This window comes from Bombina bombina, chromosome 7 (assembly GCF_027579735.1).
Source record: "Bombina bombina isolate aBomBom1 chromosome 7, aBomBom1.pri, whole genome shotgun sequence".
In the NCBI taxonomy this organism is placed as follows: domain Eukaryota; kingdom Metazoa; phylum Chordata; class Amphibia; order Anura; family Bombinatoridae; genus Bombina; species Bombina bombina.
Window position 1 is genome coordinate 373,014,527 of NC_069505.1, and position 25,676 is coordinate 373,040,202.

General features: G+C 40.5%; 1 protein-coding gene across 1 annotated transcript in view; it reads left to right on the top strand.

The window, feature by feature from the left end:
* DNAH1 (dynein axonemal heavy chain 1) overlaps positions 1-25,676 on the top strand; it is a 691,978-nt gene that overhangs the window by 509,672 nt on the left and 156,630 nt on the right. Inside the window, exons 47-52 of the mRNA XM_053721084.1 lie at positions 15,582-15,760; positions 16,231-16,461; positions 17,659-17,855; positions 21,714-21,849; positions 25,177-25,385; positions 25,485-25,656. Of these exons, the coding sequence (XP_053577059.1) occupies positions 15,582-15,760; positions 16,231-16,461; positions 17,659-17,855; positions 21,714-21,849; positions 25,177-25,385; positions 25,485-25,656 (1,124 nt within the window). The remainder of the gene's footprint in view (positions 1-15,581; positions 15,761-16,230; positions 16,462-17,658; positions 17,856-21,713; positions 21,850-25,176; positions 25,386-25,484; positions 25,657-25,676) is intronic.

Consider the following 25,676-nt stretch of genomic DNA (forward strand, 5'->3'; position numbering starts at 1 on the left):
AGACATAATACTGTCACGGATACCAGACAGCTAAGGCTAGCCCCACCCCCCTACAACCTCACCCCTGTTGTTTCTCAGTGGTTTTGGGCTCCTCAGAGCAACCACAATCCCTGGAAGCTTTGGTTTGCTTGTCTTGTGAAAAGCTGGTGTATGACCAGGAAAACCCTCCTAGGCTGGCTGGGCCCCTAGAACTCCCGGTCGGCCGCCTCTCCACGGACACCCGCCTATCCCTTCTCAGGCTGTCCGGGCTCCTGGAACTCCCAGTCGGCCGCAGGACACTCGCTAACTTTACCCCTGGTCGTTCCAGCAACCATGTGCCGCAGAGCTCCGCTCTTTTGGGGATTAGTAGCCCCTAGGGAGGACAACAGGTGGGGAAATTACCGGAGGGGAGCTGCTTTGGGAACTGGGGATTTTGGACACCCCTACCCCCATAATTTCAACGGGCTGTATCTCCGGTCCCCAATAACGAATCACGTCGCTTTTTGGACTGCGGCATCTGGGGACAGAGAGCTTTCAAATGACACCCTAAAAGTGCTGCCGCTCCCCCGGGATCACTCCAAAACCGTTACCACTGTGTCCTGGTATTCTGTGGGACTATGGTTGCTATGGAGGCACCGGACAGTCTGGAGGGGCAGGAATGGCGGGAAAACTATGGCATTGTCTCCCTGTCTTATCAAGATGAGCTGTCTGTATAAAAGGAGTGTGTGTTTTCAATAAAATCAGTTCTTGTTTCACCTGAATGCTAGTCTGTCTAGTTATTTGGGTGGGCTCCTGCTAGAATCACTTTCCTGGGCTACATAGCAGCCTGGTCCAGGCAGAGGAAGGACACTCTGGCAGAGCTACCTAGTCTGGGTAGCTGGAGTCCGCCACAGGGTGGGACCCTGAGTACTGGTGCTGGCGGGCATCAGAGGTGGCTACAGGCTGTGGTCACTTGCCAGCTACATGGCTGCAGTCGGCAGGGAAGAAGCAGGACCCGTTTGGTGGAGCTACCCAGTCGGGGTAGCCGGGGTATCCGTCACAAATACACTTTTGAGAGTGTACTGCAATAGATAAGGCTGCTAGACCAGTTATTATTTTTTTCATAAAGTAGTGTCCTCAGATACTATGAACCAGGAAATTGTGGTCAATTCTCTGTTTCCAACTTATAAGAACTCTGAGTGACTTCTTCACAACCTTGATGTTGTTAGAGTTCTTAAATGTAGAAACTACTAAGTTTTTAAGACGGTTTTGCCTTGTTTGTCCAATTCTCTGGACCTCACAAGGGTTACAAAACTACTGCAGTTACTTTGGCTGCTTTGCTTAAGACCTTAATCAGAAGCATTGGTTGTATTACTGCTCATTCCACTAGAGCAATGTCAACTTGCTTAGCCTTTCATAATGAGGCCTCTGTTGATCAGATTAGTAAAGCATCTACTTTGTCTCTTTTACATACCTTTGCTAAAATGTCTAATTGTGAGGTCTAGGCCTCCTTTGAGGTGACTGTTGGTAGAAATATTGCCGGCTGTTGTGCCTGATCTGTAACTTCCCGGCTTTACATCTATTATACCCCTTATTTTGGTGTTGTGGTCTTCACTGCTTGTGTATTGGATTATATCTTGTGGACTGACACCATCATATGAAATAAATAAAAATGTATGCTTACTTAATAAATTAATTTATTTCATGTTGGTCAAAATGTTCTCATCTTTTAGAACATGTTATTTTTGCACTATTTTTTGCATATAACTATGGCCTTGATTATAATATATCTGCAATTTGCTCCCGAAAAAAAAAGGCTCTTTTGTTTTCTGACAAAATCGGTCACCGAGTTTCTTGAGTGATCACAATTCTACAGTATATTGTTTCATTTGTTAAAACCCCACCACAGCAAAAAAAAAGTTATCTTTTTGAAATAGAAACTAGGAGGTCTGAAACAGACACATATGAAAGCCCATTCACACCTCTTAAGGTTACAGTAAAGCTATATTCATGTAACTCTGCAAGGACAATACTTACTTGCATGTGTGAAATTAACCCATTGTCATCAGAATGCATCCTCAACACTCATTAACCATATGAATGCCATAGGTATCTTGGCATGATGGTCATACTTCTATAGTCACTTCAGGACACCAAAGTCTACAAATGGCATGTTTTTATATTACATTTTTACTATCTGATTAAAGGTTTCATGTGCACTGTCATGATTGTCACTAACACTGGCGTTATTAAAATTGTGTTTTTAAAGTAGATAGGCTAATCAGGAGTTTCATAGGAACCTATTGTAATCCGCTTCCATCTGCACCACTGCTACACCATCTAAATGCATTAGGTTGTCAGTATGGGCAGACTGTGCACCTATTGTCTATTGCTACATGGACTCTTTTAAACTTTGGCAAATACTTTCTTTCCCAATATTTAAATCTATTGATTGTTAAAGCACTGTTTCTATGTCGGGTTCAACTGAACACAAAATGGTGACTGCAAGTTTCTATGCCAATGACTCATAATATCTCCCTTTCTTTCCTATGACATGGAGAGTCCACAACGTCATTCCAATTACTAGTGCGATATTTAACTCCTGGCCAGCAGAAGGAGGCACAGAGCACCCCAGCAAAGCTGTTAAGTGTAACTGCCTTACCCATAACCCCCAGTCATTCTCTTTGCCTCTGTCAATGGAGGTTATACAAAGTTGATGTCTGAAGATTTTAATCCTTTTATGGATTATTTTCCCTGCAAGCAAGGATTGGGGTCTAGCTGTGTCTATGTCAATCTCTTGAGTAAGAGTAGTGGTGGCTTTTAGCAGTTAAAAGACGGCGAAGAAGTCTTTGCTTTACTTTTAACACTTTGGTACCCCTTTGCAGAAAGCCAGAGTTGGTTACTCTGCTCTTTCTTTTCCTACAGGTCTATGACATGGAGTGAAGTGCCTGCCACACCTAAGGATTAGCATCTATCATGCAATTTGATCTAAGGTAAGTGCTTTTGCCTTCCAGGTACAGAAGGATAACACTTAGGAGGTTAATCCTCTTTTCAGAGCCTTCATTTAGGACGTAATACTCCTTATTAGTTAAGGAGTCATATTAAGGACATGGCACTTGGGTATTTTTATTAGTAAGAGTAAGGTCAGTTCATATTAGGAGTTTCACTTGGCCAGGGGAGTTTAGGGGTGATTTCTTTATTGGTTACCTCCCATTTAATTACGCTTCTAGGTTAGAGGCTTACATTTTTATTTGACATTATTGGGCTACCGGATTAACATATATTCAGTTTAACGGTCTTAATACCTTAGCCGTTTTTTAAACTGCAGTTTTTTGCGCTCTTTTTAGAGCGGTGTAAATTTATGTGTTGCAGTTTATTTTCGGAGACCACACTTACACTTTTACGGAGCAGAGCGGTTATAGAGTTAGTGCAGCCATTTTTTACTCTGCTTGGATATTTTCTGAATCAGCTTCTGTTAATCAGCTCACCGGATCCCCAGCGGAGGAAATCACTTCTAGAGAGTTTTCTCTTACTAGTGGGACATTTTTTTTCTGGCCAGTAGGAACCTCAAGCATCTGAGGCAGTTTTTTTAAAAAAAAAGTTAAACTTAAAATCGATATTTACTAATTAAAATGTAATACTTTTCTGAAGGATTAAAGTTTTTATTTTTGCATTAAAATTCTATATTTGCACATTGCTTGTGGGACCATTATTCTAGACTATGGATACAGATCAGGATCAATCTATCTCCATGGATAGATGTTTGCTTTGTTTAGACAACCAGATTGCCATACCTATGCAGTTTTATTCATCCTGTTTAGCAAAAACTTTAAATGCAAAGAAAAAATTCTCCCTTCTGAGCCAAGTGTCTTTCAGGATTCTGCTGTGTGTGACATGCCCCAGCTTTCTCCTCAGATGTCCCAAGCCTTAGTTGTTTCTCATACTGTGCCTTCTGTGTCCTCTCATCCACCTGGGGGTGATTATTTACCTCAGGATTTTGCTGCTAAGGTTTCTTCTGCAGTAACTGCGGCTTTGTCAGCTTTCCCTGCAATGGGTAAGTGTAAGAGAAAATGTAAACATTTGCCTGATACTAAGGTTTCTGACTCTAGGACTGCATTAGCCACTCTTGCTCAAATGTCTGATGAGGAGAATACATCAGTAGCTTCTGAAGGTGAGATCTCAGACTCTGACACTTTAGCAGACAAATCTTCAGAATCTGAAGAGGTTAATTTTAGATTTAAGCTTGAACACCTCTGGTTACTATTGAAGGAGGTTCTAGCTACTTTAGACGACTCTGAACCTTCGGTTGCTGTCAACCCCACAAAGTCTTCTAAATTTTATAGAGTCTATGATTCCCCATCTTCTGAGGAGGTTTTTCCTGTCTCAAGGAAGATGTCTGAAATTATTGCTCAGGAATGGGATAAGCCAGGGGTTCCTTTTTCCCCTTCCCCTGTTTTTAAGAGGATGTTTCCTGTTGCTGACTCTATTCGGGACTCATGGCACACTGTTCCTAAAGTAGAAGGGGCTATTTCTACTCTTGCCAAGAGAACTACTATTCCTATAGAGGATAGGTGTTCTTTTAAGGACCCAATGAACAAGAAGCTAGAGGCTTACTTAAAAAAGATGTATATCCATAAAGGGGTTACAGTGGCAACCAGCAGCAAGTTTTGCTACAGTTGCGGGAGCTGCATCTCATTGGTGCGATGCATTGTCTGATCTTATTACACAGGAAACTACAGTAGAAAAGATCCAAGATAGGATCAAACCTCTCAAATTGGCCAATACCTTTATCTGTGATGCCAATATGCAGATAATTTGTCTGGGAGCTAATATGTCTAGCTTCACTGTTCTAGCCCGCAGGGCTCTGTGGTTAACATCTTGGTCGGCCAATGTTTCTTCTAAGGCCAAGCATTTGCCTTTACCTTACAAGTGAACAACTTTGTTTGGACCTGATCTTACAGAGATCATTTCAGAAATCACAGGTGGAAAGGGATCTTTCCTACCTCAGGACAAGAAAAATAGACCTACAGGTCGTCAGAACTCTAATTTGTGTTCCTTTTGTAACTTTAAGGGACAAAAGTCCTCCTCTTCCTCTTCTAAAACAGATCAACCCAGACCTCCTTGAAAATCAAACCAGCCCTGGAACAAGGGAAAACAAAACAAGAAGCCTTCTGCTGACTCAAAATCAGCATGAAGGTTCCGTCCCCGATTCCAGTGTGGATCTGGTGAGGGGCAGGCTTTCTCTTTTTGGTCAAGCCTGGATACACAATGTCCCAGACCCTTGGGCGGTGGACATAGTATCCCAGGGTTACAGAATGGGATTCAAGTCTTTCCCTCCAAAGGGCAGATTTCTCTTGTCAAGACTGTCCTCAAACCAAATAAAGAAGGAGGCCTTTTTAAACTGTGTAAAAGACCTATACTCTCTGGGAGTTATTGTCCCTGTCGCTCTAGCAGAACAGGGTCTAGGATTGTATTCAAATCTATTTGTGGTTCCCAAAAAGGAGGGAACTTTTCGGTCCATTCTAGACCTCAAGTGTCTCAACAAATTCCTCGGGGTTCCGTCCTTCAAGATGGAAACAATTTGTTCTATTCTTCCTTTTGTACAGGAAGGTCAGTTTATGACGACCATAGACCTGAAGGACACATACATTCATGTTCCCATTCTCAGGGAACACCATCAGTATCTGAAGTTTACATTTCTGGACAAGCACTTCCATTGGGTCTGGCCATGACTCCCAGAATATTCACAAAGGATCTGGGGGCACTTTTGGCTGTGATCAGATCCCAGGGAATTGCTGTAGCGCCTTTTCTAGACAACATCCTAGTTCATGCGTCATCTTTTCAACTAGCCCAGTCTCATACAGAGATGCTGTTGTCTTTTCTACGTCCCCATGGGTGGAAGGTACATTTTGAGAAAAGTTATCCTGTTCCATCTACCAAAGTGTGTTTCCTAGGGACTATAATAGATTCCCTGTCCATGATGATTTTTCTGACAGAGGTCAGAAAAGACAAGATTATTGTCTTGTCTTTCTCTCCAGTCTGCTTTTTGTCCATCTGTGGCCCAATACATGGAGGTTATTGGTCTGATGGTGGCATCCATGGATGTCATTCCGTTTGCTCGGTTCCTTTCTCCAACATAGGTGTGTCCGGTCCACGGCGTCATCCTTACTTGTGGGATATTCTCTTCCCCAACAGGAAATGGCAAAGAGCCCAGCAAAGCTGGTCACATGATCCCTCCTAGGCTCCGCCTACCCCAGTCATTCTCTTTGCCGTTGTACAGGCAACATCTCCACGGAGATGGCTTAGAGTTTTTTAGTGTTTAACTGTAGTTTTTATTATTCAATCAAGAGTTTGTTATTTTGAAATAGTGCTGGTATGTACTATTTACTCAGAAACAGAAAAGAGATGAAGATTTCTGTTTGTATGAGGAAAATGATTTTAGCAACCGTCACTAAAATCCATGGCTGTTCCACACAGGACTGTTGAGAGCAATTAACTTCAGTTGGGGGAACAGTGTGCAGTCTCTTGCTGCTTGAGGTATGACACATTCTAACAAGACGATGTAATGCTGGAAGCTGTCATTTTCCCTATGGGATCCGGTAAGCCATGTTTATTACGATCGTAAATAAGGGCTTCACAAGGGCTTATTAAGACTGTAGACTTTATTTGGGCTAAATCGATTCATTATTAACATATATTTAGCCTTGAGGAATCATTTTATCTGGGTATTTTGATATATTGATATCGGCAGGCACTGTATTAGACACCTTATTCTTTAGGGGCTTTCCCAAAGCATAAGCAGAGCCTCATTTTCGCGCCGGTGTTGCGCACTTGTTTTTGAGAGGCATGGCATGCAGTCGCATGTGAGAGGAGCTCTGGTACTTAGAAAGGACTTTCTGAAGGCGTCATTTGGTATCGTATTCCCCTTTGGGCTTGGTTGGGTCTCAGCAAAGCAGATACCAGGGACTGTAAAGGGGTTAAAGTTCAAAACGGCTCCGGTTCCGTTATTTTATGGGTTAAAGCTTCCAAATTTGGTGTGCAATACTTTTAAGGCTTTAAGACACTGTGGTGAAAATTTGGTGAATTTTGAACAATTCCTTCATGTTTTTTCGCAATTGCAGTAATAATGTGTGTTCAGTTTAAAATTTAAAGTGACAGTAACGGTTTTATTTTAAAACGTTTTTTGTACTTTGTTATCAAGTTTATGCCTGTTTAACATGTCTGAACTACCAGATAGACTGTGTTCTGAATGTGGGGAAGCCAGAATTCCTATTCATTTAAATAAATGTGATTTATGTGAAAATGACAATGATGCCCAAGATGATTCCTCAAGTGAGGGGAGTAAGCATGGTACTGCATCATTCCCTCCTTCGTCTACACGAGTCTTGCCCACTCAGGAGGCCCCTAGTACATCTAGCGCGCCAATACTCCTTACTATGCAACAATTAACGGCTGTAATGGATAATTCTGTCAAAAACATTTTAGCCAAAATGAACACTTATCAGCGTAAGCGCGGCTGCTCTGTTTTAGATACTGAAGAGCATGACGACGCTGATAATAATATTTCTGAAGGGCCCCTAACCCAGTCTGATGGGGCCAGGGAGGTTTTGTCTGAGGGAGAAATTACTGATTCAGGGAACATTTCTCAACAGGCTGAACCTGATGTGATTGCATTTAAATTTAAGTTGGAACATCTCCGCATTCTGCTTAAGGAGGTATTATCCACTCTGGATGATTGTGACAAGTTGGTCATCCCAGAGAAACTATGTAAAATGGACAAGTTCCTAGAGGTGCCGGGGCTCCCAGAAGCTTTTCCTATACCCAAGCGGGTGGCGGACATTGTTAATAAAGAATGGGAAAGGCCCGGTATTCCTTTCGTCCCTCCCCCCATATTTAAAAAATTGTTTCCTATGGTCGACCCCAGAAAGGACTTATGGCAGACAGTCCCCAAGGTCGAGGGAGCGGTTTCCACTTTAAACAAACGCACCACTATGCCCATAGAGGATAGTTGTGCTTTCAAAGATCCTATGGATAAAAAATTAGAAGGTTTGCTTAAAAAGATGTTTGTTCAGCAAGGTTACCTTCTACAACCTATTTCATGCATTGTCCCTGTCGCTACAGCCGCATGTTTCTGGTTTGATGATCTGATAAAGGCGGTCGATAGTGATTCTCCTCCTTTGGAGGAGATTATGGACAGAATCAATGCTCTCAAATTGGCTAATTCTTTCACCCTAGACGCCACTTTGCAATTGGCTAGGTTAGCGGCTAAGAATTCTGGGTTTGCTATTGTGGCGCGCAGAGCGCTTTGGTTGAAATCTTGGTCGGCTGATGCGTCTTCCAAGAACAAGCTACTTAACATTCCTTTCAAGGGGAAAACGCTGTTTGGCCCTGACTTGAAAGAGATTATCTCTGATATCACTGGGGGTAAGGGCCACGCCCTTCCTCAGGATCGGCCTTTCAAGGCCAAAAATAAACCTAATTTTCGTCCCTTTCGTAGAAACGGACCAGCCCAAGGTGCTACGTCCTCTAAGCAAGAGGGTAATACTTCTCAAGCCAAGCCAGCTTGGAGACCAATGCAAGGCTGGAACAAGGGAAAGCAGGCCAAGAAACCTGCCACTGCTACCAAGACAGCATGAAATGTTGGCCCCCGATCCGGGACCGGATCTGGTGGGGGGCAGACTCTCTCTCTTCGCTCAGGCTTGGGCAAGAGATGTTCTGGATCCTTGGGCGCTAGAAATAGTCTCCCAAGGTTATCTTCTGGAATTCAAGGGACTTCCCCCAAGGGGGAGGTTCCACAGGTCTCAGTTGTCTTCAGAAAAAAGACAGGCATTCTTACATTGTGTAGAAGACCTGTTAAAAATGGGAGTGATTCATCCTGTTCCATTAAGAGAACAAGGGATGGGGTTCTACTACAATCTGTTCATAGTTCCCAAAAAAGAGGGAACGTTCAGACCAATCTTAGATCTCAAGATCTTAAACAAGTTTCTCAAGGTTCCATCGTTCAAGATGGAAACCATTCGAACTATTCTTCCTTCCATCCAGGAAGGTCAATTCATGACCACGGTGGATTTAAAGGATGCGTATCTACATATTCCTATCCACAAGGAACATCATCGGTTCCTGAGGTTCGCATTCCTGGACAAACATTACCAGTTCGTGGCGCTTCCTTTCGGATTGGCCACTGCTCCAAGGATTTTCACAAAGGTACTAGGGTCCCTTCTAGCTGTGCTAAGACCAAGGGGCATTGCTGTAGTACCTTACTTGGACGACATTCTGATTCAAGCGTCGTCCCTTCTTCAAGCAAAGGCTCACACGGACATTGTCCTGGCCTTTCTCAGATCTCACGGATGGAAAATGAACGTGGAAAAGAGTTCTCTATCCCCGTCAACAAGGGTTCCCTTCTTGGGAACAATAATAGACTCCTTAGAAATGAGGATTTTTCTGACAGAGGCCAGAAAAACAAAACTTCTAGACTCTTGTCGGATACTTCATTCCGTTCCTCTTCCTTCCATAGCTCAGTGCATGGAAGTGATCGGGTTGATGGTAGCGGCAATGGACATAGTTCCTTTTGCGCGCATTCATCTAAGACCATTACAACTGTGCATGCTCAGTCAGTGGAATGGGGACTATACAGACTTGTCTCCGAAGATACAAGTAAATCAGAGGACCAGAGATTCACTCCGTTGGTGGCTGTCCCTGGACAACCTGTCACAAGGGATGACATTCCGCAGACCAGAGTGGGTCATTGTCACGACCGACGCCAGTCTGATGGGCTGGGGCGCGGTCTGGGGATCCCTGAAAGCTCAGGGTCTTTGGTCTCGGGAAGAATCTCTTCTACCGATAAACATTCTGGAACTGAGAGCGATATTCAATGCTCTCAAGGCTTGGCCTCAGCTAGCGAGGGCCAAGTTCATACGGTTTCAATCAGACAACATGACAACTGTTGCGTACATCAACCATCAGGGGGGAACAAGGAGTTCCCTAGCGATGGAAGAAGTGACCAAAATCATTCTATGGGCGGAGTCTCACTCCTGCCACCTGTCTGCTATCCACATCCCAGGAGTGGAAAATTGGGAAGCGGACTTTCTGAGTCGTCAGACATTGCATCCGGGGGAGTGGGAACTCCATCCGGAAATCTTTGCCCAAGTCACTCAGCTGTGGGGCATTCCAGACATGGATCTGATGGCCTCTCGTCAGAACTTCAAGGTTCCTTGCTACGGGTCCAGATCCAGGGATCCCAAGGCGGCTCTAGTGGATGCACTAGTAGCACCTTGGACCTTCAAACTAGCTTATGTGTTCCCGCCGTTTCCTCTCATCCCCAGGCTGGTAGCCAGGATCAATCAGGAGAGGGCGTCGGTGATCTTGATAGCTCCTGCGTGGCCACGCAGGACTTGGTATGCAGATCTGGTGAATATGTCATCGGCTCCACCTTGGAAGCTACCTTTGAGACGAGACCTTCTTGTTCAGGGTCCGTTCGAACATCCGAATCTGGTTTCACTCCAGCTGACTGCTTGGAGATTGAACGCTTGATTTTATCGAAGCGAGGGTTCTCAGATTCTGTTATCGATACTCTTGTTCAGGCCAGAAAGCCTGTAACTAGAAAGATTTACCACAAAATTTGGAAAAAATATATCTGTTGGTGTGAATCTAAAGGATTCCCTTGGGACAAGGTTAAGATTCCTAGGATTCTATCCTTCCTTCAAGAAGGATTGGAAAAGGGTTTATCTGCAAGTTCCCTGAAGGGACAGATTTCTGCCCTGTCGGTGTTACTTCACAAAAAACTGGCTGCTGTGCCAGATGTTCAAGCCTTTGTTCAGGCTCTGGTTAGAATTAAGCCTGTTTACAAACCTTTGACTCCTCCTTGGAGTCTCAATTTAGTTCTTTCAGTTCTTCAGGGGGTTCCGTTTGAACCCTTGCATTCCGTTGATATTAAGTTATTATCTTGGAAAGTTTTGTTTTTAGTTGCAATTTCTTCTGCCAGAAGAGTTTCAGAATTATCTGCTCTGCAGTGTTCTCCTCCTTATCTGGTGTTTCATGCAGATAAGGTGGTTTTACGTACTAAACCTGGTTTTCTTCCAAAAGTTGTTTCTAACAAAAACATTAACCAGGAGATTATCGTACCTTCTCTGGGTCCGAAACCAGTTTCAAAGAAGGAACGTCTGTTGCACAATTTGGATGTTGTTCGCGCTCTAAAATTCTATTTAGATGCTACAAAGGATTTTAGACAAACATCTTCCTTGTTTGTTGTTTATTCCGGTAAAGGGAGAGGTCAAAAAGCAACTTCTACCTCTCTCTCTTTTTGGATTAAAAGCATCATCAGATTGGCTTACGAGACTGCCGGACGGCAGCCTCCCGAAAGAATCACAGCTCATTCCACTAGGGCTGTGGCTTCCACATGGGCCTTCAAGAACGAGGCTTCTGTTGATCAGATATGTAGGGCAGCGACTTGGTCTTCACTGCACACTTTTACCAAATTTTACAAGTTTGATACTTTTGCTTCTTCTGAGGCTATTTTTGGGAGAAAGGTTTTGCAAGCCGTGGTGCCTTCCATTTAGGTGACCTGATTTGCTCCCTCCCTTCATCCGTGTCCTAAAGCTTTGGTATTGGTTCCCACAAGTAAGGATGACGCCGTGGACCGGACACACCTATGTTGGAGAAAACAGAATTTATGTTTACCTGATAAATTACTTTCTCCAACGGTGTGTCCGGTCCACGGCCCGCCCTGGTTTTTTTTTAATCAGGTCTGATAATTTATTTTCTTTAACTACAGTCACCACGGTACCATATGGTTTCTCCTATGCAAATATTCCTCCTTAACGTCGGTCGAATGACTGGGGTAGGCGGAGCCTAGGAGGGATCATGTGACCAGCTTTGCTGGGCTCTTTGCCATTTCCTGTTGGGGAAGAGAATATCCCACAAGTAAGGATGACGCCGTGGACCGGACACACCGTTGGAGAAAGTAATTTATCAGGTAAACATAAATTCTGTTTTTACGAACGCTGCAGATTTGTATGCTCCATCAATTAAAAGGAGATCATTCAGGTTTATCTCAGAGGATAAAACTGGACCCTTTAACAAGAGACTCTCTCTCGTGGTGGGTGTCACAGGAACATCTGTCTCTGGGCACTTGCTTTCTGAGACCTTCCTGGGAAATTGTGACTACGGACGCCAGCCTGTCAGGCTGGGGAGCTGTTTGAGGCCCTCTAAAGGCTCAGGGCATGTGGTCTCAGGAAGAGTCCTCTCTTCCCATAAACATCTTGGAGTTGAGAGCTATCTTCAATGCCCTATCAGCATGGCCTCAACTGTCTTTGGTCTTGTTTATCAGATTCCAATTGGACAACATCACCTCAGTGGCTTACATCAACCACCAGCGAGGGACTCAGAGTTCCTTAGCCATGAAGGAGGTGACATCCACATTCTAGGAGTGGACAACTGTGAAGCAGATTTTCTGAGCAGACAGACCTTTCATCCCGGGGAGTGGGCTCTCCATCCGGAAGTATTCTCTCAGATATCCTGCAAGTGGAGGGTTACAGAGTTGGATCTGATGGTGTCCCACCACAACGCCAAGGTTCGAAAGTATGGTTCAAGGTCAAGAGAGTGTTGTGATAGATGCTCTAGCGGTTCCTTTCAGGTTTTCTCTGGCTTATCTGTTTCCTCCGTTTGATATGAGGAATGACTTGTGGAAGGAGAGCAAATAGGAGAGAGCATCAGTGATCCTAATAGCTCCTGCATGGCCTCGCAGGATCTGGTTCACGGATTTAGTGAGGATGTCATCTCTACCTCCTTGGAGGTCACCTCAGAGGAAAGACCTTCTACTTCAGGGTCCTTTCCGCCATCCAAACCTAGATTCTCTGAAGCTAACTGCTTGGAGATTGAACGCCTAGTTCTATCTAAACTTGGTTTTTCTGAAGCGGTCATTGAAATTATAATTCAGGCTTGAAAACCGGTTACTCACAAGATTTACCATAAGATATGGCGTAAATATATTTTTTGGTGTGAATCTAAGGAGTTCTTCTGGAGCCGGGTGAGGATTCCCTGGATTTTGTCTTTTCTTCAGGAAGGCCTGGATAAGGGTTTATCTGTTAATACTTTAAAGGGTCAGATTTCTGCGTTATCTATCCTTTTGCACAAACATCTGGCAGACCTACCAGATGTTCAAGTCTTTGTAAAGGCCCTAGTTAGAATCAGGCCTGTGTTTAAACCTGTTGCTCCCCCGTGGAGCCTTAATATAGTTCTTAAAGTTTTGCAGCAGGCTTCGTTTGAGCCAATGCATGTTGTTGATTTTAAACTGTTATCATGGAAAGTTTTTTTTTTTTCTTGTTGCCATTTCTTCCGCTCGCAGAGTATCTGAGCACTCAGCTCTCCAGTGTGATTTCCCCTGATAGGGCGGTCCTTCGTACTAAATTGGGTTTTCTCCCAAAGGTAGTATCAGATTGAAATATTAATTAGGAAATGGTTGTTCCTTTCTTTTGTCCTAATCCTTCTCAAAAGGAACTTTTTTTGCATAACTTGGATGTTATGCGGCCTCTAAAATTTTACTTACAAGCTACTAAAGATTTTCAGCAATCTTCTGCCCTGTTTGTTGTTTTCTCTGGAAAGTGTAAGGGTCAGAAGCCACTTCTACTTCTCTGTCCCTCTGGTTGAGAAGTTTGATTCATTTGGCTTATGAGACTGCTGGACAGCAGCCTGCTGAGAGAATTACGGCTCATTCCACTAGGACTGTGTCCTCTTCTTGGGCTTTCAAAAATGAAATTTCTGTGGAACAGATTTGCAAGGCGGCAACATGGTCCTCTTTGCATACTTTTTCAAAATTCTACAAATTTTATACTTTTGCCTCGGCCGAGGCTTCTTTTGGGAGAGAGGTTCTTCAAGCGGTGGTGCCTTCTGTTTAGGTCATCCTGCCTTTTTTCTCCCTCCCTGTTCATTCTGTGTCCTCTTGCTTAGGTATTGGTTCTCACTAGTAATTGGAATGAGGTTGTGGACTCTCCATGTAATAGGAAAGAAAACAAAATTCATGCTTACCTGATAAATGTATTTATTTCCAGACATGGAGAGTCCACGACCCCACCCTCTTTTCTCATTATAATTTGGCAGTTTTTTTTCTGTAAACCTCAGGCACCTTTCACCCTTGTGTTTCTTCCTTTTCCATTTCCTTCGGCTGAATGGGGGTTATGGGTAAGGCAGTTACACTTAACAGCTTTGCTGGAGTGCTATTTGCCTTCTCCTGCTGGCCAGGAGTTGAATGTCCCACTAGTAATTGGAATGACGTTGTGAACTCTTCATGTCCAGAAATAAATAAATGTACCAGGTAAACATCAATTTAGTTTCACTGGATTTTAACATTTTTTAAACTGTAAATCATGATCCCCCTGCTTTGTATCTATTTTGGAAATCCTTACATGAGATTGTGCCTTTGTGACTGTGTTTTTATAGGGGGCATGTGTCCATGTCCAAACTCATTTACAAGAGTGTGTTTTAAAGTGATTTCACCTACATTATGGAATTTATAAGCTAGAAAAAACATTTGTGACTGTGAGTTTCATAATGAGCATGGACTTAGCGTGGATGGAGGCAAGTCCCCGATAAAAACCCAGTCACAAAGACTCAATCTCATTTAAGGGTCTCCTAGACAGATATACTGTAGCAATGCAGTGGGATCACAATTTACAATTTAAAGAATGTTTAAATCCAGTAAAAGAAGATATTAGAAGTTCTTTGCATAGAAACCCATAGTTACTATTTTGTTTTCAGTTTACTCTAAAATGGAAACAGTGCTTTAACAAACAATAGATTGAAATATTGGGGGCGGGGGGGGGAGGAACTTGTCAAAGTGCAATAGTAAATTGGTGCACAGTCTGCCAATTCTGATAACCTAAAAGATGGATTCAGATATGTTTTATTTGAAGTTTTAAGCTGTATTCTAACAATAAATTGCTTTTGATTATACTTCAACTTTATAAATAAGCTGCTGCTCTCCGGAGACGGCACACAGCATACGCAATATGGTGCCCTATGATAATCAAATTTGTTTTGCTTTCTTGGTATCCTTTGTTGAAAAGCATACCTAGTTAGGCTTTGAAGCAACAACACACTACTGGGAGCTAGCTGATGATTGGGGTTTGCACATATATGCTTCTTGTCATTAGTTCATACAATGTAATTTATCTAGCTCCCAGTAGTGCATTGCTGCTCCTTCACCTACTCTTCAACAAATGATACAAAGGGAATGAAGCAAATCTGATAATGCAAGTCAATTAGAAAGTTCTTCAAAATTGCATGCTATGGCTGAACCATGAAAGTTTAATTTTGACTTTACTATCCCTTTAAGTACACATTTTACAAAGTACAAAATTAACTCATTTTAAAATATCTTCTTATAGATGGAATAAATTACTTCCATAACCTTTTAAGCCTCGGACAATACACTGTGTCACCCTATATCAATATTCATAACCCTCACATGCTGCTATTTGCCACTACATTACTACCCCCAATAATCTAGACTGTCTGTGTATTAAACTGTCAAACAAGCTTATTATTTTCCCAGGTAATGACATTCTGCCTCTCCTGAGACTTGTTTTGTGGTGGGCAATGCTTAGACTGAATAATCTCATATCTTTTAGCTGGGGCCCCAGCAGTGCAACGTCTGACGGAGCAGTTAGTTGATTCCACCATTAAAGTGTATAACACAATAACTTCTCAGCTGCTGCCTACACCCGCTAAATCTCACTACACATTCAATCTCCGAGACCTGTCTAAAGTCTTCCAGGGAATGCTCATGGCAGAACCAGCCAAAATGGAGGTAAGTGTAATATACAGACATTGATGATAATGATAGATACCAAGGGTGTGAAACTATGTATGTTCCTGTGAGTTGTAGATGAGTGTTAATTACATAATAGTGCCCTATTGAAAGAGGCAGCATGATGGCAATGGTAAGAGTATCCAAGACTGAAGTAGCTGAAAGGGAGAAGGAACAATGACTATTTGGGTTTTGTGGACATCACAAAAGGTAGCGGGGGGCATAGATGAGAAATAATGAGTATATAATGGAGAAAGCCCTGTGTTTAAGAGAGGTAGCCTAGTGTCTTGGTAAAATTAAATGGTTCTCTCAATAGAATGAGGTGATGGTCCAAGCAGAATTAAAAGATCATATGAATGTAGTTATAAGCTGCTTAAAATCACCCCGGCAAGCTTGTGAATTTACACTCAAAAATGTATTCCTTCAAAGCCATGAATGTTATAAGTGCATAGCTTTTGTTTTTCTTGTAGGATAAATACCAGCTCCTGAAGCTTTGGTACCATGAATCCTGCCGCATATTTCAAGATCGGTTAGTGAATGAGGAGGACCGAGGCTGGTTTGACAAGCTGATGAAGGACAGGATGCAAGAGTTTGGTGCCAGCTTTGAGGAGGTTGTTCCTCAGCAACCAGTGCTATTTGGGGACTTCATGAATCCTGGATCTGAGACCAGATCTTACCAACTTATTCAAGATCGTGGGAAGGTAGTGGAACAACACTGCAACAACCTTTTAATCCATGATATTCTTGAGCAATATACCATGCTCACAGTCACAGAACAGAGGGGAAAACACAGGAAGTCAAATATGCATCATGAATAGAAAGTAGATTATTAAAGGCTCTTAAAGTAATTAATTAGCATACACTGAGCAAAGCAAGAATAACCCTAAGCATGGGCAAAGGGGAGTGAAAAATATAACAGTATAAGTAGCCAGGGATTTAATTGTGGGCTATACATACTTATGGTTAATTGTTGCAACTACAGTAAGTAGGCAAGTGGCTTTGGAAAATTATACATGGCAGCTATTGGTGGATGAGACAGCAAGCATGTGGATGTCAAAGCATTTCTTATACAGGATCTCCATAGCTGCTCAGCATCATTATGCATATGCTGTGTGCGAACGGTCCTTTATGTATAAGATCTAGCTCCTCTGTGCTAATGCTCCTTTATATCTAAGATCTAGCTCCTGTGTGCATGTGCATGTTTGTGTGAGATCCTGTGTGAGTATGCTCCTTTTATTTGAGAGATATAGTTCCTTTGTGAAAATGCTTCTTTATTTTAGAGATATAGCTGTGTGTCTGTGCTCCTTTATATGAAATTCCCAGTTCCTGTGTTCACAGCAGGTCCAGCACCTATGCACTTTTGTATCTGCAAAGCCCCTTTTCATTGTGCACGTGCTCCTGTATGTGGTTGGATTAGCTGCTGTGTGTATGTATTTATCTGTTAAGTATTCCAACTCCTTTGTATGTGTACAATTGTTTGTAAAAGTTGCTTCATCACTTTTTCATTTGTTCCTGTATATGATTGTGCTCCTATGTACATAGTATCATGTGTATGAGAGAACCATATGATCTATTAATTTGCTTATGGTTGTCAGATGCACTGTGTGACTTATATGTACTTGTGGCCTTACATGCTCACCCCATTGTCATATTATAAGGTGCCTCATTTCTATGTGAACAAGCTTTTGGAATGGAACTTTGTGGTGTTAAAAGCCACAGTGTTAAATTTTTAGATCCTTGGAATAAGTATTCCTTTAAGAAGTCACCTATCTTCTGTTTGGTTAACCTTTTATAAAGATTTGTGATTCCTTTGTGCACCTATTTATATGTCTCTTATTTTTTTAGGCCAAACATTCAGCATTTAAAGCTCCTTATTAAGCCCTGTCTTTCTTCCACAGCTTCTCCGAGTGATTGAGGAATACATGGAAGATTACAATCAGGTTAACACAAATAAGATGAAGCTTGTTCTCTTTCTGGATGCAGTTCAACACATTTGTCGAATCAGCCGTGTCCTTCGACAACCTTTGGGCAACGCTCTCCTGCTTGGTGTGGGTGGCAGCGGGCGACAGTCTCTTACTAAACTGGCGAGTCACATGTAAGTGCATCCTTAACATAGCTTTATCATATTGTATTGCCTAATTAAATGCATAATCCTAATACATATGCTGAAAGCAATAATTGAACTCCTTGCTATATTTAATAGGTATAATAGTTTATTCACAAAAGAAAAGAACAATCTTAAACAATAATGCATAATAACAATTTGCTTATATAAAAATAAAATAAATCACTATATCACCAGATAATGCATCATATATGTTCCACTTTGGCTGGGGATTCCCGTCAACTTCAGCCCAAACGATATAGAGGAGAGGATCTGGGAGTTTCAATATTATTTCCAAGCGGCATGTCTCTGTCCTTGGAATGAGAAGTCTAAATAAAAGAAAGTCCCAGCTCCTCTATATATACTGTTAATTATAGTTCTTACATTAGTTTTTTGCAAAAAAAAAGTTTATGAAACTGCCTATGTGTCTCTTAACAACTTCTCCAGATGTATCCGGTCCAACAAATGTTTCAACCACGGATGAGTCATTTGTTCTTTTAGAATACATATTGTTTTGTTCAGCATTTATTCAATCAAAACAAGTTATATATAAACTTCGAGTCTATGCCATGTCAGCAACTCAGGATATCTTTATTCTATATAGATTTATATAGGCCAAGAAGAATGGTTCACATTCAACACACTCTATATGGCCTGCCATATCACATTTGTATCACACGTATACATTATGCTACCTTTGGCCCCTATTCCAATTTATTAGTAGAGTTGTGTGACAAATGTGGCCTAGAGTCTTATCCACACAAATGGCTACTTATCAAGTTGGTTATTGTAGCTTTCTCTAATTCAAGCAGATTCCAATCCAATCATCAACCCATTTTATAAAACACTTATCTAATGGTTTTCAAATGTATCCAGCCCTTATAAATGTCCCCTATACCACGCCTGGGAACAATTTTAACAATAGTATTCCAGTCTTTAATTTTTTGAATTTCAACAACTTGGACATGTTTAAAATTATTTTTTTCACTCTTAAAACCACCTGAAAACCATTTTTTTTTTAACTTGTAACCTTAAAGCTCTTGCACAAAGACATAGAGGAGAGCAGGGCTTGTCAATCATCCTTTTCGATCCAGACCTTTACCTCTGCCACCCTCGAGGTGGTGGAGAGGTTAGGTAGCAGATGACTTAAGGACACAGCTACTTGCTTGAGCAAGCCTGCAATGCTTGGCTTTGCTAAATGGAGCACATATAGTTTAAATCACAGTTTTAAACTATTGAACTATGATAATTTAAATGTTCATTTGAGATGGCAATAAAGTGTTTGTAGGTTTAAAAATTTAAATTCTAAAAGTAATCAAATTTAAATGAAATTATACATAATGCATGTGCCATGAATTAATAATTAATTAAACAGAGGGAATCTGTGCCAATAACCAAAAAAATAAAAAAATAAATCAAATACTGATCAAAAAGAAAGAGGGGGGCTTAATTCATACCGCCTTAATGAATGGTAATGCTGCACACTGATTTATTAAAACATATATGCCATCTTAGTGTATGAACAGATAAACTGAATAATTACTTTAAATTCAGAGAAAACCACTGTACCACTGTAAACAATATAGAAAGTCCCAAAACAGCCTGACAACAAGAGTAAAGTATATCTTATAGACAATCTTTTTGTTGAGTGTTTGCTTTTATCATCAAATTTGCTTTGTTCTTTTGATATTTTTTGTTGAAAGCTAAACCTAGGTAGGCTTATATGCTAATTTCTAAGCCCTTGAAGGCCACCTGTTATTTTAGGGGATTTTGACAGTTTTTTTACAGCTAAAGGGCATGAGTTCATGTGCGCCATATAGATAACAGTGTGCTCATGACCGTAGAGTTACCTAGGAGTCAGCACTGACTGGCTAAATGCAAGTCTGTCAAAAGAGCTGAAATAAGGCGCAGTCTGCAGAAGCTTAGATACAAGGTAATCACAGAGGTAAAAAGTATAAAAATTCTGGAGTAGACTGTCCCTTTAAATGAAAAAAATCACTGCATTGATCATCAATATTGAAATAATTAGCAGTGTCACTTAAAGGGCCATAATACCCAAATGTTTAAACAGTTGAAAGTGATGCAGCATAGCTGTAAAAAGCTGACTAGAAAATATCACCTGAACATCACTATGTAAAAAAGAAAGATATTTTACCTCAAAAGTTCCTCAGTAGCCACATCCCATTGTAAAGGATTTCTAAGCAGCATATTAGTATGTCTGTCCTGGGACAGCTGAAAGGATGAGCCTTGTGCACTCTCATATTATTTCCCTATTCAGATTAGGGAAGTTTACAATGAAATCTCATGAGAGTTAAGTGAAATCTCATGAGATCACAGTAAAATAGTTCATGACCTCAGCACTGCTAATGCTGATTGGCTGCTGTTCATTTCTTCATTTTTTTTTTACCTGCAGCTGGGAGCAGGTGAGTATAACTTTTTACACAGAACTTACTCTGCTGAGCTGAGGAGATTGTGAGGTAAAATATCTTCCTTTTTTACATAGAGATGCTCAGTTGATATTTTCATGCCAGCTTTTTACAGTTATACTGCTTCCGTTTCAAGTGATTTAGCATATGAGTATTATGTCCCTTTAATGAAAATTCTTACAAGGACCTACTTGAAAATCATACAATAGTTTACTCCTGTTTGTGATAAAAAAAAAATGATAATAATAATAATAGTAGTAGAAACCACGGAAATATTGTAACATAACAGTACAGTGCAGTGTCCCTTGTATATAGTGCTTTTGTTTTATTATTAGTTAAATAAAAATCTGCATTCAAATTACATTACACAGTTATCATCAAAATAGAATCATTTAGCGGTCGATTTTTATATTTTGATTCCATGGAAATCAGTGAAAATTGTCACAAAATGCTTGAGAAAAGTCTGTCTGTCACAGTTATACTACATAACATAATTTGACCAATTTACTTAATTCAACTATCAGAACTTATACTAAACTGGAAGGCAATAAAAAAGGAAGTCATAAACTAGTAAATTTGAGTATTAAAGGGACACTGTGATTCACTGTGATTCAGATTGAGCCTGAAATTTTAAGCAACTTTCTAATTTACTCCTATTATCAAATTTTCTTCATTCTCTTGGTATCTTTATTTGAAATGCAAGAATGTAAGTTTAGATGCCGGCCCATTTTCAGTGAACAACCTGGGTTGTCCTTGCTGATTGGTGGATAAATTCATCCACCAATAAAAAAGTGCTGTCCAAAGACCTGAAACCAAAAAAAGCTTAGATGCCTTCTTTTTCAAATAATGATAGCAAGAAAACAAAGAAAAATTTATAATATGAGTAAATTAGAAAGTTGCCTAAAATTGCATGCTCAATCTGAATCACAAAAGAAAATGTTTGGGTACAGTGTCCCTTTAATTGTCCACACAGCAATCTCTAATGGACAGGATCATGTTAAGCTGATAATTTGCTTAAAGCAGCATGAAACGCCAATTTTTTTTTCTCATGATTCAGATAAATCATACAATTTTAGAAAACTGTCAAATTTACTTATTTTATCAAATTTGCTTTATTCTCTTGGTGTCCTTTGTTGAATACACTACTAGGAGCCAGCTGAACAAATCAGGTGAGCCAATGACAAGAGGTATATATGTTCAGCCACCAATCAGCAGCTAGCAACCACTAGTATGTTGTTCCCCTTGAGCATACCTATGGTTTTCACCAAAGGATATCAAGAGCTCAAGGAAAATTGAGTAATAATAATAACAATAGAAGTAAATTGGAAAGTTATTTATCTGAATCATGAAAGTTTAGCTTTGACTTTATTGTACATTTAATATTTCTTTGCCAGTGTACAGATATCAGTTGTTCCTATTGCAGGGCAGAGTATGAATGTTTCCAGATTGAATTATCTAAGAATTATGGGATGTCAGAGTGGAGAGAAGACATAAAAGGGATCTTGCTGAAAGCTGGATTACAGAATACACAGATTACCTTCCTCTTTACAGACATTCAGGTAATACAAATAAGGTGTGATAAAGTTTGCTGCTACTCATTGTGAAAATTGGTACTACACATTAGGCAGTTCCTCTATCAACCACATACCCACATCTGATATCCAATCAGATCCCAGGCCCTGCAAACCCTCCAGCCCCATACCCACATCAGATCTCAGATTATGCAGCTCCATAGGTCTTTTTTTTTTCAAGCCTGTGCTCAAATCAGATCCCAACCCCTTGCCCTGAAGTCTCTCTGTCAGCCCCTTATTTTAATTTCCCCTGGACCATCCTGCTGCTTTGTTTTCCTGTGTGTGTGGTGAACCTGGCTGCCACACTACATGACTGCCAGACAGAAATGTTAAAAAAAAAAAAAAAAATTACACCATAAGCAGTGTTACCTTTTGGTGCAGAACATCAGGTGTATTAAAACACTACTACATTTCACTAGCTTGCAAAGATCTGTGAGCCCTGACATCAATATTAAAATGTGTTTACTTCTAAGTTGCTTCTAAGTGATCGTTATAATTGACTATAACCTGACAATGAACATGAAGCCTATTATTTGATTTTTGGTGAGGAGAGTGAAAATTGCCTCTTTAAATTGTTTGAACCCTCACAATAAGGGCAGGGGTATTACTTATTTGTCATTGTTATTACAATCAACTGGTAGATTGATAAATATAAGCAAACTAAGAGAATTGATATATGTTACTCTTTTTTTTTGAGTGACCATGTCATACTAACAAGAGTTTTTAGAGCAGAACAGCTTCTTACTAGAGCAGAGAACTTTAGATCATCCGGCCCTTAGTTAGTTGTCTATAATCATATCCTCCTTTATGTGCTGTGTATAATGAACATAAAAGGAAATTAGAATTTTGTAAAATTGTTTCTTCATGTGACCCTGCATGAAGCATACCCGCCAAGCATTGCCAGAGAATATCTGGGATAGAAGGGCCGGCAACATAGGACCTGGTCATCAGAAACTTGCCAGCATGAAGATAAATCACACAACATCTTCAGGAATATGTTTTAACATATTCTAATGTATGTGTGTCTCCTTCACATCCAGAGCCCTGTATAACGAGATAAACAGCTCTCAGCTAAAATGTGCCTTACTACAATTCTTTGAGAGACCTTGTATTATTGACAAGACTTCATAGATATTCTCTCCAGAGCAGATAGCTGTAGATCATCGGGCCCTCAGAGATGGGGCAGAATTGTAGCAAATGTGGGATAAGAGTCATGTAATGTAATGGAAAAAGTTTAGTAGGTGTGTGGATGTTTCTAAGTAGATACAGGGAAAAAGAGTAGATCCGATTCCAGGTATTATAAAAAATCCAACTTTATTGAAAACAAATGTTAAAAACGAAGGGGAAGCACCTTAGCAAATTGCGAGTTGTAGCAGGCAAAGCACTTGACTTACGCGTTTCGGCTTAGTGAGCCGTAATCATAGCCTGTTGTGCTGTGCCTAGTAATGCAATTTAAAGGCAAAGGGTCATTATACTAATGGCCAACAATTAACACTTAAATTAAACAATTGACTGTCTGCTACAACTGATCTAACTCTATAGTGGCCACAGAAATGAATATATGTACAATTGCAATTCAGATTACCATTCACATATCATAGATACATATAAATTGTTTTCATCTTATTTAATTACTCAGTTGATTAATTCCCTTAAAACGTGATTTTTTTAAAAATTAGAAAATGTTAGTAATCTCTATAATTGGCTTTTATTTCTGATACTGGCAAATGTTGGAAATAGATCTTTATGAACAAATTGATTATAAACTTTATAGTAATAATAATAATAATAATTGCAACTGGTTTCTGAGAAATTCACTAATCAATGAATCTATGCCACAAAAATGTTTTGTTAGCACATGTCTGTATTTGCGCCTATATGCTACATATGTATATTAGTGTATGATAATAGTAATGCCAACCTGAGATACCGCATACAATTGAATGATGTACTATTTCAATTCATTAATATGCTCATACTCTCTATTACTCTCTATGCTATCATAATGATCAATAATGCTTAAAGCATAACAAACCTCATCCACACTACATCCACACTGCATACATCCAATCAATTCTCATGGTACAACTATGTTGACACTAACTTTTTATCTACTACCTGTACTTTTTTGCCAAAGGACACACACATTACAGGCATAGCAATACTCCAATTATACTTAGATGTACTCTAGCATCATTTATACTACTCACACCCAGTGCTTACAACATTGCCTATCTGGGGCTTGAGTATACTAAAATCTTCAGTGACTACCTGTCACACCCCCTCCTTTGGATGTTTCTAAGTAGTCATCAGCATTCGTTTCTATGTATACAGATTACTCTGGGGTCTGCCTAACAGTAAGAAAATATAGAGGTGGACTCGTTGCTCATATGCCTTAGAGTTGGGAAGGGGAACCTTGGCACTCCTGATGTTTCAGAACTGCATTATCCATGATGCTTAGGCACGCTGAAACTGAAATCCAGTTGAGCATCATGGGAAATGTAGTTCTGAAACATCTGGAGAGCCAAGGTTTCCCATCCCTGCCCTAGAGGTATTCAATTGCACCTCACTGACATGGCCGAAACATATGCCTGGGGTTGGTTGCTTTTCCTCGTTAGGAAGAAAATTGCCTGATATATATATATATATATATATATATATATATATATATATATATATATATATATATATATAGTATATATATTTTTTTTTTTATTTTTTTTTTTTTTTTGCTTATGCTGTTTTGTTTCATACCTAAGAGGGAACAAAGAGTTGGACATCAATAAAACAAGGAGAACTAGGTCTAGCTGCTTTGTTATACAGTAGCCTGGTAGTTCCATTAAAGAAAAATGGTCTGTTGCATCTGCAGAGGAGTAGAGGCCAGCACTCGAGACCTGGCCCCAGTAACAGTGGAGTTGACCAGTCCTGCCCTAAGGCATCAGGGAATTTCACTTACACTGCTCACATACATATGTTTCTGATCACTGACACGTTTATTCCACTGACAAATGTCACTCACAGGCTTGCTTCTCCCTGATCACTGACACATTTATTCCACTGGCAAATGTCACTCTCAGACTTGCTTCTCCCTAATCAATGATACATGTATTCCACTGGCAAATGTCACTCACAGGCTTGCTTCTCCCTAATCACTGACACATTTATTCCACTGACAAATGTCACTCTCAGACTTGCTTCTCCCTAAACAATGACAAGTTCCTCTCACTCTTTGAGGGACTTCACGTAACTCACTCTCTTACCCACTGATTAATACATAGAAATACATAATGGCCACTCTTTTGTTTATCTCTTTAGATAAAGAACGAGGCATTTCTAGAAGACATAAACAATATTCTTAATTCAGGAGATGTTCCCAACCTGTATGGGCCAGATGAACAGGATGAGATTGTGAATGTCATGAAGCCTGTGGTGTTGGACATGGGACAACAGCCAACCAAAGCCAACCTAATGGCTGCATATACTCGACGAGTGATGACAAACATCCATACTGTGCTTTGCATGAGGTACAATGCTTATGTTATACCAGGCTTGTCCAACATCTTCAAATGAGAGGAGTATTAGATTCTCACATGTCTCCCTGGTTTCTGCCTTTTTTTCCCCAGCCCAATAGGGGAGGTGTTCCGATCTCGTCTAAGACAATTCCCTGCTTTGGTTACTTGTTGCACCATTGACTGGTTTAATGAGTGGCCTTCAGAAGCTTTAGAATCTGTTGCTTCCTCCTTTCTGCAAGATATTCCTGAGCTTGAATCTAAGGAGGCCATTATCTCAGGCATGGTGAGTTTGGGAATCCATAT